The sequence below is a fragment of the Thunnus albacares genome, chromosome 3, assembly GCF_914725855.1.
Source record: "Thunnus albacares chromosome 3, fThuAlb1.1, whole genome shotgun sequence".
NCBI lineage: Eukaryota > Metazoa > Chordata > Actinopteri > Scombriformes > Scombridae > Thunnus > Thunnus albacares.
The window spans coordinates 20,415,370-20,429,857 of record NC_058108.1 but is presented as its reverse complement, the minus strand read 5'-3'; the positions used below and the strand labels follow the sequence as shown (position 1 = coordinate 20,429,857).

Here is a 14,488-nt window from a genome sequence, read left to right as displayed (position 1 = left end):
TCAAATAAACCCCATCATGACAAATATATGACACTGAAAAGATACTACTGTACTACAATAAATTGGCTGATTTGAATGCGCACATGTGTTTATGCACGATTATTAATACATAATCACGGTTTACACGTTTACTTGTTACTTAAAATATGCCTTGTTCAGACTGTAATCTGACAACTCTACCCGAGGCTCTCCGTGGAGGGCTGCTACAAATCACCATATTTCTGCTCCTGCACCTCCTCCCCTCTGCTTCACTATTTCCCTTCAGCATTTTGTTTCTCTGAAATCGCGTAAAGTTAGCTGCTAGCTCTTCCCCTAGGCACCATACACCACCTTCCCCACTCTTCTCCTCTCTTCCTCTCTCCCTGCAAATCTTTTCCTTCTTTTTTTCCTCTAGTCTTCCTCTCTATGATTGCCAACTATCCTGAAGGAGAGAGAAGAAATGTTGGAGTAGTGTGAGTGTTTCAAATAGCATCAATCTCTCTTTTTTTCTGCCCCTCTCACTATTTATCCATCTCTCCATCTCCCTCTCTCGACCTCTTCCTCCATCCCCATCTCCCCGTCCTTCTGCTACGGCACTGGTTCATCCTCATGTATATTTATGCTACAAAGCTGAAGAGTCAGGCAGACTTAAAATGAAAACTCCCAACTAGAGAGTGGTTGTGTGCTCATTTTGTGAGTGTGTGTGTGTGTGTGTGTGTGTGTGTGTGCACGCATGGTCTGTGTTTGTGTGTGTGTGTATGTGTGTGTTTGTGTGTGTGTGTTTGGATATACACTCTTTTATCCTTTTTGGATACAAGCATCTTTTTTATATTCAAGGGTGGAATTCCTCTCCACTTCACCACCCACTGCAGTCCTGTTTTCTCAGCCTCCCCATTCCTCTCATCTCCTCCCCAAGTTTCAGCCACGGACAGGTGGCTCACTTGGCCCGACGGTACAGGTGTCAGCCATTGACGGAAAGTGACATTCTAATCTAAAATAGTGATTCAGAAAACACCCACGCACAAACACACACATATATATACACACACACACACACGCATATCTCCCTATCATGTATATCCTGTGGCTGCACTGAGATGGGCAGAAGCCTTTGGCCTTAGCTCATGCATATCACATAAATCTCACCTGTCTTAGAGTCCCACACACACTCCCACACATGAAAACCCACTGACAGGGTTGGGCCGATGTAAACATTTTCAAACTGGTTTAATATTAAGCCAAATACCAGACTGGACTGGTAATATCGAATTTTACCACTAGGTGTTGCGCCTGACTCAGCCGCTCCGAGCGGAACATAATGACGGCCCATGAATGAGAATGTAGCGGCAACACAATCAGGACAACTGATTGTGACATCGAGTTTTTCTTTCTCACGACAACCATTCAACATCGCACCAGTGGGACCAGCTTTACAAACGCAACCTGACTGTCCCTGACTGAGTGATGATGTTACACCATTGGTTGGCCAAAGGTAGCTTAAGTTAAGTATCCCAGAATGCATTTCACACCAACCGGCAGTGATGATGGCAGAGATAAAGCTGTTGTCATTTTCGCTGTAGGACTGTTAATATATCACTTCATCAAGTTTTAATATCTTTTAGGCGATATGTGGTCAGTTTATCCAAATAACAACATTTACGTAAGAAAAGAGGACCTGTGCACCGTCGCCAGTGTGACTTAGTGTCAATTTACATCTAATGATGACAAATGCTGGTTCAGTTGGTTTGCATAGAATCAAACCAGCTTAAGCTCAAACACCAGACCAGACCAGCAAAACCGGAAACTGACCCAGCCCTACCCAACGAACACAATTTGTTTCCCTTCAATGCCCCTCAGTGCTGACACAGTGGGAGAATGTGACCACCGATTTAAAACAAAATTCCTCATGCTGAAGGGTTTTATCAACACTCCAGCAAACCTGAGATTTTTTTTTTTCTCTTATAGATGTCAGCTTCCCACAGAAATGAAGTCTTACATGCATGTGAGTGTGTGCAAACACTGTATTTCTCTATGTGTACATGTGTGGAAGTGCATGCCTATGTGTGTATGTCTTTGCTCATGCAAGCGTGTGTGTTGAAACAATAGCTGCCTTGAGAGGCAGGCTGCATGGCTGACTCTCCTTTAGTCTCCCTAAGAGGAGGAACGTGGGAAAAGAGGAATAAGTGCCATTCATCTTTTCAAAGGCTTATTCACTACCTCTCTTTCTCTCCCGCACCCCTCCTCTTTCCCTCTTTCACTCCACGTCTTTGTTCCCTTAAATGGCCTCTTTACTTCTGGCTAAACCTCCATTTGAGATAAATACCCTCTTGCTGTACCCCAACACATATGCTTTATACACAACGCACTTGGCACACAACACACATAGACATTGCACACACACACACACACGCATGAGCTTTCCCAAATACCCCCTCAGTGCACCCATGCCCAAGTTAAATCCTCTGAAATACACTCCTGGTAAAATCTTTTGCTGAGCTGTCAGACTTATAGTGCAATAAGTAAACATTTCTTATCTTCAAGAGTGCAAAGCCATCAATTACTATTTTTAGAAGTTGATAGCAGAATGGAAAATCTAATCCAACACCACTGACCTGACAGGAATTCATCTTCTCTATCCCACTCTGTCTCTCTCTAATGCACATTATCGCACACCCATCACCCTAAATACCTTCACATCCTTGGCGTTCATGCGTGTCCCTTCCTTCCCCACGAAAATGTCATCTATATCCACCAGTATGTGCCGGTCCAAGCCCAAAGTAAGCTTCCTGTCTGTGAGGTAGGAGATGGCGTCCACCAGGATGAGTCTGTGGAGCCAGTAGCCCAGTCCTTGGCCAAAAAGCACCCTCCTCACCCCATCATAGAGTCCCATGTCCTGTACAACAGTGGCTTGCAGGCCTAGACTGAAGCCAGGCCCTGGATTATCACCACTACCTGCCCCTGCTCCCTCCTTGGCCCGCGCATGCAGCACAGCCTGGTACGTGGAGTGATTGGAGGAGAAGGAGGTCCAGTCCTCCCCAGGTAAGGCCCCTCGATCCGTCCCAGGCTTGGTTAGGTGGAGGAGGGGAGAACTAGACACCACACAGCAGTCCCACAGCACCTGGTTGGTCCTAAGCACCAGCGGGAGGCCTCGGAGTTTGAGGAGAGGCGGGGAGTTCTCGGTGGAGCGGTAGAAACCTATGATGCCCACTCTGTACTCAGTACAATATTGATGCAACAGCTGTCTGTTCCATGTGTCTGCATGTACATACTTTAATAGATTCTCATAAATGATGAGTGAATATCGTCCGCGGCCCTTTTCTGTCAGCGGCGGAAGGTCACCCTTCCCTGAGGCAATCTCCATGCGGAACTGGAAATGCGCTGACTCCAAAATAGCCACAATGTCCTGACCCAGCTGGGAATACTGGGACTCCACCAGCACCAGCACTACCGGGTCAGTGTGGACATGTGTGTGAGGAGGGTTAGGGGGGTACGGGTATGGGAGTTGACGGTACGGGGACATGGAGAGCGGCTGTGAGCAGGCAGGCTCAGGAGATTGTCCAAGTTGCATGGAAGGCGAGGAGTTTGTAAATAGAAAGTATGCAGAGAGGAGGAGGGAGAGGAGACAGCAGGAGGCCAGCAGGAGCAGGAGCCTGCGTAAGTGGCGACGGAATCGCACGGCCACCGTCATCACGAATCCAGGAGGTGTTGTGCGTAGGAAGAGGTGTCTTTTTTAGTTTGCTGAAGCCCAGAGAGTATGTGCACAGCTTTTGGGGGTTTGAGGAGCCCAAGAGATTGTCTATATGTGTGAAAAAAGGAGCAAAGCCACTCAGGGGTGTGTCATGTCACCATGGCAGGTGGAGAAGAAAGCTTTGCTGGATGTCGGGGAACAAAGGTCTTCATTGAGGAAACGCAGTCGAGGTACTCTCCTTCCAATCTTCCCTGTGGACTCACATGCAGAGATGGAGCGAGTGATGATTAATGTCTGCAGAAAAAGGGGACAAGGAGAAAAGAAGAAAGAGTGAATTTTCTGGGCAAGGTTGAATAGTATGCATTAGTTCTCTGCGTACGTGCTTACGGGTGTGTGTGTGTACCTAGGTTGTGCCACCCTGGGGAATGTGAGGGCACAGCTGGTAACTACAGATCTGATTGAAAACAACTTGCATCCTTAGGGCTTATCCAACCTCTGGCGCGCACACACACACAAAGTGACATCACATTTAAAAGCACAAACACAACAAAAAAGTCAATCCTCACAAATAAACAACAGCTGGTTGTGTGTTAATACAGCAGTGAGGGGAGGTGGATGAGAGCTCAACTAATCAGTCCCATAAAGCTCTACAGAGAATTCTTCTAATTGCGCCAAACTCTGTGCACTTCTGTCCTATTCCTAAACCTAATCATCTAAAATACCACAAAATTAGAGTTGGAATCCTTTTGCCAGGAGCACTAATCTGGGGGGAGCCCATGACAGTACAGAAGAAATGGAGAGCGAGAGAAAGTGCAAGAATAAGGGAGACGGAGAAAAAGAGCAGAGAGAGGAACAAAATGCGATGAATTATAGAAAGAGACAAAAAAGACCAGGATTAGCATCTTAATGTATGTGCCGGGAGCCAGGGAGAAGAAAAGATCCCACAGCATCTCTTTCTCTCTCTCTTTTCTCTCTACGCCTCACTCCCCCCCTATCTTTCTACACCCCTCTTTCTCTCCTTCTGTCTTTTTGAATATCAATAGTCTTTCTTCACGTACCCCATCTTTCTCTCCTTCCTTGCCTTTAGAGAGCATACGCAAGGAGAAGGTCATAGACGAAGAACTCCAGTTATATATCATAAGTATGATACCAGAAAATGAAAAAGAAGAGAACACTTAACACTTTTCTTTATAGTTACTCCCACACAGTGGAAAAGTAGTAACAGTTTCTTGAAAGTAAAATGTGTGTCATCCTAATTAGTTCTTGAATAAGTATACTAATTGTGTTAAATTCTTTCTTTGGAGTTTGAGTTTGGTTACACACCACAGATGTGGCGCAAATCGTCTCTCATTTGCTAAGAAGAGGACTTACTCAATCTTTGAAGAGGTTCTTTCAAATTGGTGTTTAAAGATTCAAAAGTAGGAAACACATTTAATCTGACAAGCAGCTGAGTGTCTCAATTATGAGTGCCGGTTCAACATGTTACTATACTATAGGTATGCCTGTGTCTCACTATTAGGAGCCACAGGAGGGCGCTGGAATTGGACTAACGCAAGAGACTTCATATGGAAGTTTTACATTTTAATAACTATGACTCCCTAAAGTAGTCTAAATCATGCAATAGAATCTTATGATGCAAGGCCCATACAGTACAGTATGCATTTTGTGAATGTTACATGAGCAAAGTTTTGAATTATTTTAAAATTAAACCTGTAAAGCAAAGATTGTAGACTACTTCAAAATGAATTCCAAAGGCATTTTGTCCTTTTTTCTGTCTTTGAGTCAGTGGCCATATTAGAATTTTTTTTATTTATAATTGCAATTATTTTTGAAAAGCTACATGAAAAAATATGCAATTTTAAATATTATGGATTAACAAGTGAATGCTCGTGGTGTCAAGTAAATGATAAACACTTAAAAACTGCGGAAAAAAGTAAAAAGTAGAAATAAATCGACTCGTCTGTGTTTGTGTTGTTAAATCCAAGCAAAAATCCGAGAAAGAAAACAACCCGCATCATAAACATCCCAGACTTTTAACAGGCTGAAAGATTAACTCAGATGCTTCCAGAGACTTTTCCATCCCGTCTCCTGCCGCTGAAGTTTATGTTAAGATCGACCACCGACTCGCCCACTTACCTCTTACCGAGGCTGAAGCGCTGCCGTGCGGGGAGAGGACGTGACGGGAGAGCGGTGAGTGTGATGCGTCTTCGGGTGGGTCCGGGGCTCCGGTCTCGGCGGCGCACCACTCCCGTGTGTTTTGGATGCTGAAGCGTTGTGCCATCTCCCCTCTCTCTCTCTCTCTCTCTCTCTCTACCCTCCACTAGAGCAGCAGGGGCGGCCAGCCGGAATGATCCGCTCTCCTCCCCCCCTTCATCATTCTTCTCTTTCTCTTACTCTCGTCTCCCCCGCTGTCTCCCTCCTCTCTCCCGCTATGCTCACTTGTTCCTTTATCTCTGCTCTTAGGGTGGAGATTAGGTAGCGAGTAGACGGAGGAGCACCGATATCAGGCTTGCCCGTTAACGACTGACTGCCGTGCGTAAATGCTCTGGTTTAAGGGCGCCTACACGAGTGGAGGCGATCGAGAGGGAGAGAGAGAGAGAGAGAGAGAGAGAGAGAGAGAGAGAGAGAGAGAGAGAGAGAGAGAGAGAGAGAAGGGAAAGAAAGGGAGGGGGCTCGGGTTGATTGACACAAACAGCCTTTTTCTCGGGCATCAGCGATCACGGTCCCGGTAAAAGCTCACAGCCAGTTAGTTGGTGTTAGGCGGATGAGGGATGTCACAGGCGGATACGCACCGGTGCAAGTTAATGGCGCGCCTTTCTGATTCTCTCTCGCTTCTTGCACAAGTTGTAATGCTCAAGGATGAAAAGAGGGAGAAGAAGGAGAAACATTTCGACTGTAGCTGCTGTAAAAAGAATGCATTTTAAATAATCAGGGATGGTATCAATCATGGGATTTAATACAAGATATTTCTGACATTCAGTATTCAAAATACACTCATGCATGCATGTTCACTGAACACTCACACACACACACACATACACACACACTTAGAAATCAGCACCATTAGGCCTACTTCTGTAGAATGCCAATCAACCAGGCATAGAATGTCAATCATACAGTGTTTTTAACTTGATTAGGTGTACCCTTTTCCCTTCCTACTAGTTCATCAATCTCTCTAACCTATTTGCACTGACACACACTCACTCATGCTCCTCTCAATAGAGCTGGTGGGCCCCTCATTCACATTGTAATGGCCTTACAATAGAGCTTATTTAGAGTGTGTGCATGCAGTTTGAGAGAACCCGAGTCAGAAGTGTGAAGAATATGTATGAGCCCATAGAAAAAGACAGTTGTGCTGAGGGTGATGTTTAGGCTGATTGTTGGCTACATAAAACTTTACGCACGAAGGCCCCACACAAACACTCATAAGCATGCACATACACATAAACATCACATAATGAACACAGCGAGCTGAGAAAAAACCCATTTTCATACTAGTATCATGCTCCTTTTACTTACCCTTCATTTAGTTTGAGAAATTTAGACATTCTTGGGTCACATTCTCACTGGAAACATCCCTATTTGTGGCTTTCAATTAGCGTAATGACTAAACATTGGTGCTGAGAAACAGAGCTTGAATGAAATATACCAGCCAAAATATAATGCCCTACAGAATGGAATCCAGAGATAATGAAGGTTTGGATTGGAGTGTGATTGTGTTTGTATGTAAATTAGTGTCAGTGGGTGAAGTGTAATTAGAGAGGCTGTTCACCCATTTCCTCCACATTACAAGCTAAGAACCACTTCTGCCGTGGTGCTAGTTGGAGACAATAAGCCCGAAATGAAAAGTAGACAGCTGTGCGTAGACTGCAGCATCAGCTACAATGTGAATATGTGTCCCAGGCATATGTGTGCAAACCCTAAAGATAATTACAGACGTGTTCATTGCCACAAACAATAGGACAAAAACCGCTGTGAAAACTGAGAAAGAGAATGCATGCACACACATATGTACACATATGCTCTAAAACACACACACACACACTCCTTATGTACGGACACACAGGCTAAAGTACAAATACACAAAGCGCAGACATTGGCAAGCAAGTCGGTGCTATGCACAACAACACACACAAGGATGCAGTCACTCACACACATGTGAAAGCACACACAACAAAGGACTAGAGATGTGAAAAGTGTCAGAGCTGCCATGTTCAACTAGCACTCTGACTGTTAAACAGAGGAGAGCCAGAGACAAATGAGAGAGCAAGAGAGACAGAGAGCGAGAGAGGCAGAATGCTTGTTGTCTTCATCAGAGGCTTTTGTTAAGTGAGAGATAAGAGAGGAGGAGCGACTGATTCCCCCTCTTCTCTCTCCCTGCTGAGAGCTAAATGGTGGCTCTGTGAGTCTCTAGTCCTGTGCGAAGCCTGAAGAGAACAAATGGAGCTAGAGTGTAAAAACAGGGAAAGAAATTATCATCACAATGCATCACATCATCCCAGGAGTCATGGCAGGAGGCATTGAGACAGTGCAACATTCACGTTATACACACCTAATTAAAAACAAAACAAAACATTGGGCAGATTGTTACATACTTTCACTAAACACATACTAGACCCTGAGCCCTGGCACTAATAATGATACTCTCCTCTCCTGGCTGTTTCCACAAAGCTCGGGATCTATTGCTCAAACTAGCAGCTCTCTGAGATGCATCAGCTTTTTGCCTCCCACAGTGTAAACAACAACATGCTTGAGCTTTGCTTATAGCTGTTGCTATTTTAATGATTCCTGCTCCTGCTTGTGTGTGCGTGTGTGTGTGTGTGTGCATGTGATTGAACCACCTACCTGATCCTGACCCCTCCCCATGCCTGGAAATGTTGATAGATAGATGTTCTCTTAAGAGCTTGGAGGCTAAGTGAAAGCTGCCCCCCCCCTCGCACTCCTCATCCCCAAGCACATTAGAGGAAATATCTTTTGGTCAATCAATACAGCGCTTATAGATTGATAAGGCAAAGACACACGTGCACGACAGCACACAATTGTACACATGCACATGCACAGCGAGAGAAAGAGATTTGCTTCCTCCATCTTTGGGTCTCTACTGTATAGAATAACCAGACTCAAATCAATCTATTACTGGAATGCTGCCAGTAGCAGCATTACCAACATACACCAGCAAACTATGCTCTATGAATAATATCAAATGTATTCCTTATTTAGCAGTCCCAGATAAACTTCTTATTCTTATTTTAATCTAATCCCTCCGCCAGCATAACATGATACTCCTATAACAAGCCTATATTCAGTACATTGCTTTGAAGAAAAAAATCATCTACAGGGGAAATTGGGCCTTGGTTTATGTTATAAGGTACAACGTATACATACAAATCTCAGTGAGAATAAGAAACACATAGTTTGCCTCCTATTACACATTTTGCTTTTGCTTTCCATCATTTTGTTTGAAAAGTTAGCCCTGTGTCTTCTGTCTGTGTTTATATTTGTGTCTTTGTAGGCCTGTGTTTCTGTCTGCATACATGTGAAGAAAACCAATAGAAACAACTTCAAGATATTTTATTATAAGTGAAATGTTTACTTTCATGCACAACGAGCTTTTGTTTGGTGAAGAAAGCAAAACTAGGCAAAAAATCAGGAAGTGTAAGGATTGTTAGTTGTGTAAAAAAAGTATTGTGTTGTGGCCAAAAGCATTAAGGCCTAAACTGTAGGTTGTGAATAACAGAAAGTGGTCAGGAAAAAAGAAAGGATCACTATGTTTCTACAATTCAATCAAACATCGACATTAGAAGTGTGTTTTGGTACGTGTGTTTTTCTGTGTGACTCATTGAAAGACAGGATGTGGTTCGCCAATAAGAACATAGTTTTTGACATATTCAGGAACAATATTGCCTCCACACAAACAGAAACACACATAAATGCACACACATACCCACAAGATCATGCTAAACGCCCACACATCTCTGTAAACAACCCAACACTCCCACACTTTTACAAGCCGCAAACACTGGCAGGCTTGTTGTTAGAGTGACAGAGCGCACCTTCATTTCATATCATATCAACACTTCATTTCAACACTGATTACAAGTGATGCTTCTGACAGGCAAAAAGGCACCATGCATGGAAAGGTTAAATGTATGAAAGAGTTTTTGAAGCCCCTGGAAATTTGGTTTGTAGTAGTAAAAATGCATATATATAATATCAAAGTTGAATCTCTCATTAAGCATCCATAAATGTTCATAACTATTAGAAAACCTGGTTCAAAAAAACGCTCATTTTGCTATTTAGACCATTTTTCAAGACTGTGTAGGTGTGGCAGATCACGTTTTGACCTGACACCCGCACCAGTTACTGGGGGCTGGCTAACTTAAGTAGCTAACAACTGGGTTTCCATGGTGCAGAGCCGTGCTTCTAACTTACTGAGCCTCACCTCCAACATGGTAAATATACTACTACATTTATTACACGTACCATTATCACTAAAGGAGGCAGAAAAATAGCTAAACATAAGACCCCCCCTCACAAGAGAGAGCAGGAGAGGGAGAGAGGGAAGCTATCGCTAACTGCTAAGCTAAAGTAACTAGCAGATCTGAAAAGCATGTAAACTGTGTGACTCGCAAGAAAGTCACTAAAAGGAGAGAGCTAAGAGTGCTTGAGCAGAACCAGAAATGAGACAATACGCTTACCACAGCACATCAGCACGTCACATCGTTAATGACTCGTTTGTGGAATTATTGAGTTATTTTCATAATAAATGTCCAAGCATAACCACACCCAATTAAAATCCAATATCAGGAAAGTTTACAAAAACTTAAATGACAACATTTCGAATTTGGTTTGAAACTACTTTCTAATACTTTTTAGATGCTTACTATTATGTACATAAGACCTTAAATTACATAGTTAGAAGGCCATTGTGGATTTTGGTTTCCAATGGCTTTAAGAAGACAAACATGAGTCCTGCTTGTGTTGAGTATCAGTGCTATCTGCATTGTATGGTCATATGAGGATTTAGAAAATAGAAAATAGGAATGAGTGGGGAGAGAAAGGACGGGGAGTATGTCAGAAAGCACAACAGTGATCAGATCACACAGCACTCAAGGGAGGGAGGAGTAAAGTGATCTATCTCTGTCTCTCTCTGACCTTGTTCACTCTCGCCAAAAACCTGACTTACAACCCCAAACTAAATATGATACCTTCTCTCTCCTGTCTCTCCCTCACTCCCACCACTCCCTCTCTCTGGTAATAAATCGCGCTGTAATTACCAGGCAGGATCGATAACCGTCACATCACTCCTCTCCTCTGCTCGTCTCCCTCATCTGCAACTGACACTAACGTGTTCATCCCTCGCTGTATGCCAGTGTTATAGATCTGTGAGTGATATATCACATCCTGTTTCGTTTGTATACACATGCAAAACACAGGTACACACTCAAAGTCTGCACACATAGTGGGATGAACCCATAGAAACACACACAGACAGACATGGATACTCGCAACCATAACTATGAGAGCTGGACGCCACAGGGGGGAGGCCATAGGTCTCTGTTGCTATTGGTGACGTCTCTTCAGCTGAGCAACCAACAAAGAGTTACCGTTCTATCCCAGAATAGCTCACCCGCCCCCTGTCTAATGAAATGGAGGACAAGGATGAGCATCACATGGGCAGTCACACAGTATGAACTTGGTGAGTTTGTCTTTGACAGAGAGAGATGGTGCATAAATGTGTGTAGTGTGTGTGTGTACAGGTGTGTATGTGCACGTACATGGGTGTGGTTTCCATGCATAATCATGCGGATGTAATGATGTTTAATAGGAAATTAAAAATATCCTGGAGAGCAAGAGCAATTTTCACACCTCGAAATTGCTGACTTGTAACATTCACTCACACCCACACTTCCATGCACACTTGATGAGTGTGTAAGCGTGTGAGAGAGGGTATGTGTGTCCATCAGCATATCTTATCAGCAAGAGGGAGAACGAGGATGGATCGACTCATGCATTCATTTATCAGCAGTCTTCAGTGTAATGTGTGAACATGATAATATGAACCAAAGTTTTTTTGGGAAAACTTCAATGTTGTGATTGACTCCATTGGAAAAATTGAATCCACAACCCTCTTTCAAACATGTTATAACACACCAAATTAATTCACTTTTCTCCATTTTTAGCCCCCTTTTACTTGATAACCGACCAAACAAAAAACCTGGAGTGTTTTAGGATCCTTTCTTGGCTTGATCATAAATTTCTTCTCAGTCCTGTTGGCTCCCACTACCTGTGAAGAAGGGAATGCTCTGTATGAAAAACTGTAGTAACTAAAAACTAACTTATAATAACTCACTATAATACTGGAGGCTAGCACTGTACGTGTTGGATTTAGTGCTTTGACTGTTGTGAGCGAGTTAGCAGTGGTGGGTAGTGTTTAGACTAGTAATGGCTCCAAGGACAAAATTGTTCCTGAACCTCAATCTGGAAACAAATATGAAGTAGCAGGATGTAAATGCTCTTGATGTCTGAACAATACATTTAAATCCATAAAACAGATCTTTCATTGACCATTATGGACAGAAATATTGACCTTTAAGGACAAGTCTGGTGATGTTCTGTTTTCTTATTGTCAGCAAATCCCCAAAACACTATTAATTGATCCAACTAACAAGTATTGCCTGTGAAGCCTGATATAGCTTGTTTTTATGTACCATAGACCATTGTTATTGAAAACACATCAACAAACCATACTGTAGCACTGGGTGACATGTTCCTTCATTGTGATGAATGTGGGCATTGTTGTTAATTTTTGATCCCACCATAGGCTGTATATAAAGATGGATGTAGCGAAGTGTGACATCATCCATTGGTTTGCATTGGAACCGGTTTGAAGCCCAGAGTTGCAGCTTACGGTTGGCACTATCTTTTCCGTTTGGAGCCAGGACTTTCCAAATAAGGAGTGCGGGTTGTGGTGGAAACACGCCCCAGTACCTCAGAAGCAACAAGCAGTGCACACTTGGGCTAACATTAGCTACTTTAACTGAATTGTGCTAACAGGGCAGGCATTGTAATCAAGAAACATTAAACTTACCAAAATATTGCAACAATAATCTGACAAGGTGCATGTCACAGAACTGGGGAGAGCAGCAGGTGAGCAAACTGTCAATCGCAGCTGTCAATCAACGCCCACATGGCAGACATCAAAGCTACTATACGTCCTCAAAGGTTTCTTCCCACAGGTCCTGAAAACTGCAGTCATCAAGCCACTCTTAAAAAAGAACAATCAAAACACTTCACTAATGAACAATTATAGGCCCATATCAAACCTCCTGTTTTTAAGCAAAGTCATCAAAGTCACTTCTTGGCACACCACAGCACTTAAGGTCTTCTGTTAAGGTTGTCAATGACAGCCACAGAGTGGCAGAATTTCAGTACTGCATTCGACACAGTCGACCATAACATATTACTAGACCGACTGGAAAATTGGATGGGACTTTCTGGCACAGTACTAAACTGGTTTGTATCCTACTTAAAGGACAGTGACTACTTTGTGTGTAATTACACATCTGAGCAGACAAAAATGACCTGTGGAGTTCCCCAAGGCTCCATTCTGGGGCCTCTTCTGTTCAACATCTACATGCTCCCACCAGCTCAGATTATTGAAAATATGTTACCATAATTATGCAGAAAACACACAGATTTACATAACTATATCACCAGGGCACTATGGTCCAATACAAGCACTGAGTAAGTGCATTGAACAAATCAACAATTGAATGTGCCAGAATTTTCTTCAATTAAACAAAGATAAAACTGAAGTAATTGCTTTTGGAGCCAAGGAAGAGCGATTACAAGTCAGTGCTCAGGTTCAATCGATAATGTTAAAAACCATAAACCGAGCCAGAAATCTTGGTGTAGTCATGGACTCAGACCTGAATTTCAACAGCCACATAAAGACAATTACAAAGTCAGCCTACTATCACCTGAAGAATATATCAAGGACTTATGTCTGAGCAGGATTTGGAAAACTTGTCCATGCATTTATTTTCAGTAGACTGGACTACTGTGACGGTGTCTTTACAGGTCTCTCTAAAACATTGACCAGACAGCTGCAGCTGATTCGGAACACTGCTGCTCAAGTCCTCACTAAGACCAAAAAATGGATCACATCAATCCAGTTCTGAAGTCTTTACACTGGCTACCTGTTGATTTATTGATTTTAAAATACTGCTGTTGGTTTATAAAGCACTCAGTGGTTTAGGGCAAAAATACATTTCTGATCTTCTGCTACATTATGAACCATCCAGACATCTCAGATCATCTGGGACACGTCTGCTTTCTGTCCCCAGAGTCAAAACTGAACATGGAAAAGCAGCGTTCAGTTTTTATGCTCCACATTACTGGAACAAACTCCAAGAAAACTGCAGGCTTGCTACAACTCTCTGTTCAAGGCTGAAGACTTGTCAGTTTGCTGCTGCCTTTTATTAAATCAAATTCAAGGCTTCTGATTAATATCATACCCTACACTGTAACTTTCACTCTCCTGTTTTATCTCTTATTCTATAATAGCCTATTTTTATTTTCTATTTAACTCTTTTAATTGTGTTTAAATGTCTTTTTATAATGCCTTATGTTGCTTTTACATTTTGTCTTGATGCCTGTTAAGTTTTATGTAAAGCAATCTGAATTGCCTTGTTGTTGAAATGTGCTATACAAATAAAGTTGCTTTGCCTTGCTTTCAAATTGTATTAACGGAGCAATAATTTCCAAAATGACCACCAGCACACTTATTAGAGGACCAAAATTTAGCAATTAAGACCA

General features: G+C 42.8%; 1 protein-coding gene and 1 long non-coding RNA gene across 5 annotated transcripts in view; one reads left to right on the top strand and one right to left on the bottom strand.

The window, feature by feature from the left end:
- Positions 1–6,237, bottom strand: part of ndst3 (N-deacetylase/N-sulfotransferase (heparan glucosaminyl) 3) — a 44,841-nt gene extending 38,604 nt beyond the window's left edge. The window contains exons 1-3 of one of the 4 annotated variants that reach the window (XM_044346932.1): positions 5,804–6,237; positions 4,071–4,162; positions 2,669–3,961 (exon numbers count right to left, since the gene is read on the bottom strand). In XM_044346932.1, coding sequence (XP_044202867.1) covers positions 2,669–3,667 — 999 coding nt within the window. In that variant the 5' untranslated portion in view covers positions 3,668–3,961; positions 4,071–4,162; positions 5,804–6,237. The remainder of the gene's footprint in view (positions 1–2,668; positions 3,962–4,070; positions 4,163–5,803) is intronic. The other 3 variants (XM_044346931.1, XM_044346933.1, XM_044346934.1) reach the window with 3 other exon arrangements.
- A 132-nt stretch (positions 6,238–6,369) lies between these two features.
- Positions 6,370–14,250, top strand: LOC122979462. The gene is made up of 3 exons (XR_006402859.1): positions 6,370–10,119; positions 11,288–11,366; positions 14,017–14,250. It is a non-coding gene; the product is annotated as an uncharacterized LOC122979462 (long non-coding RNA).
- Positions 14,251–14,488: the final 238 nt, after the last annotated feature.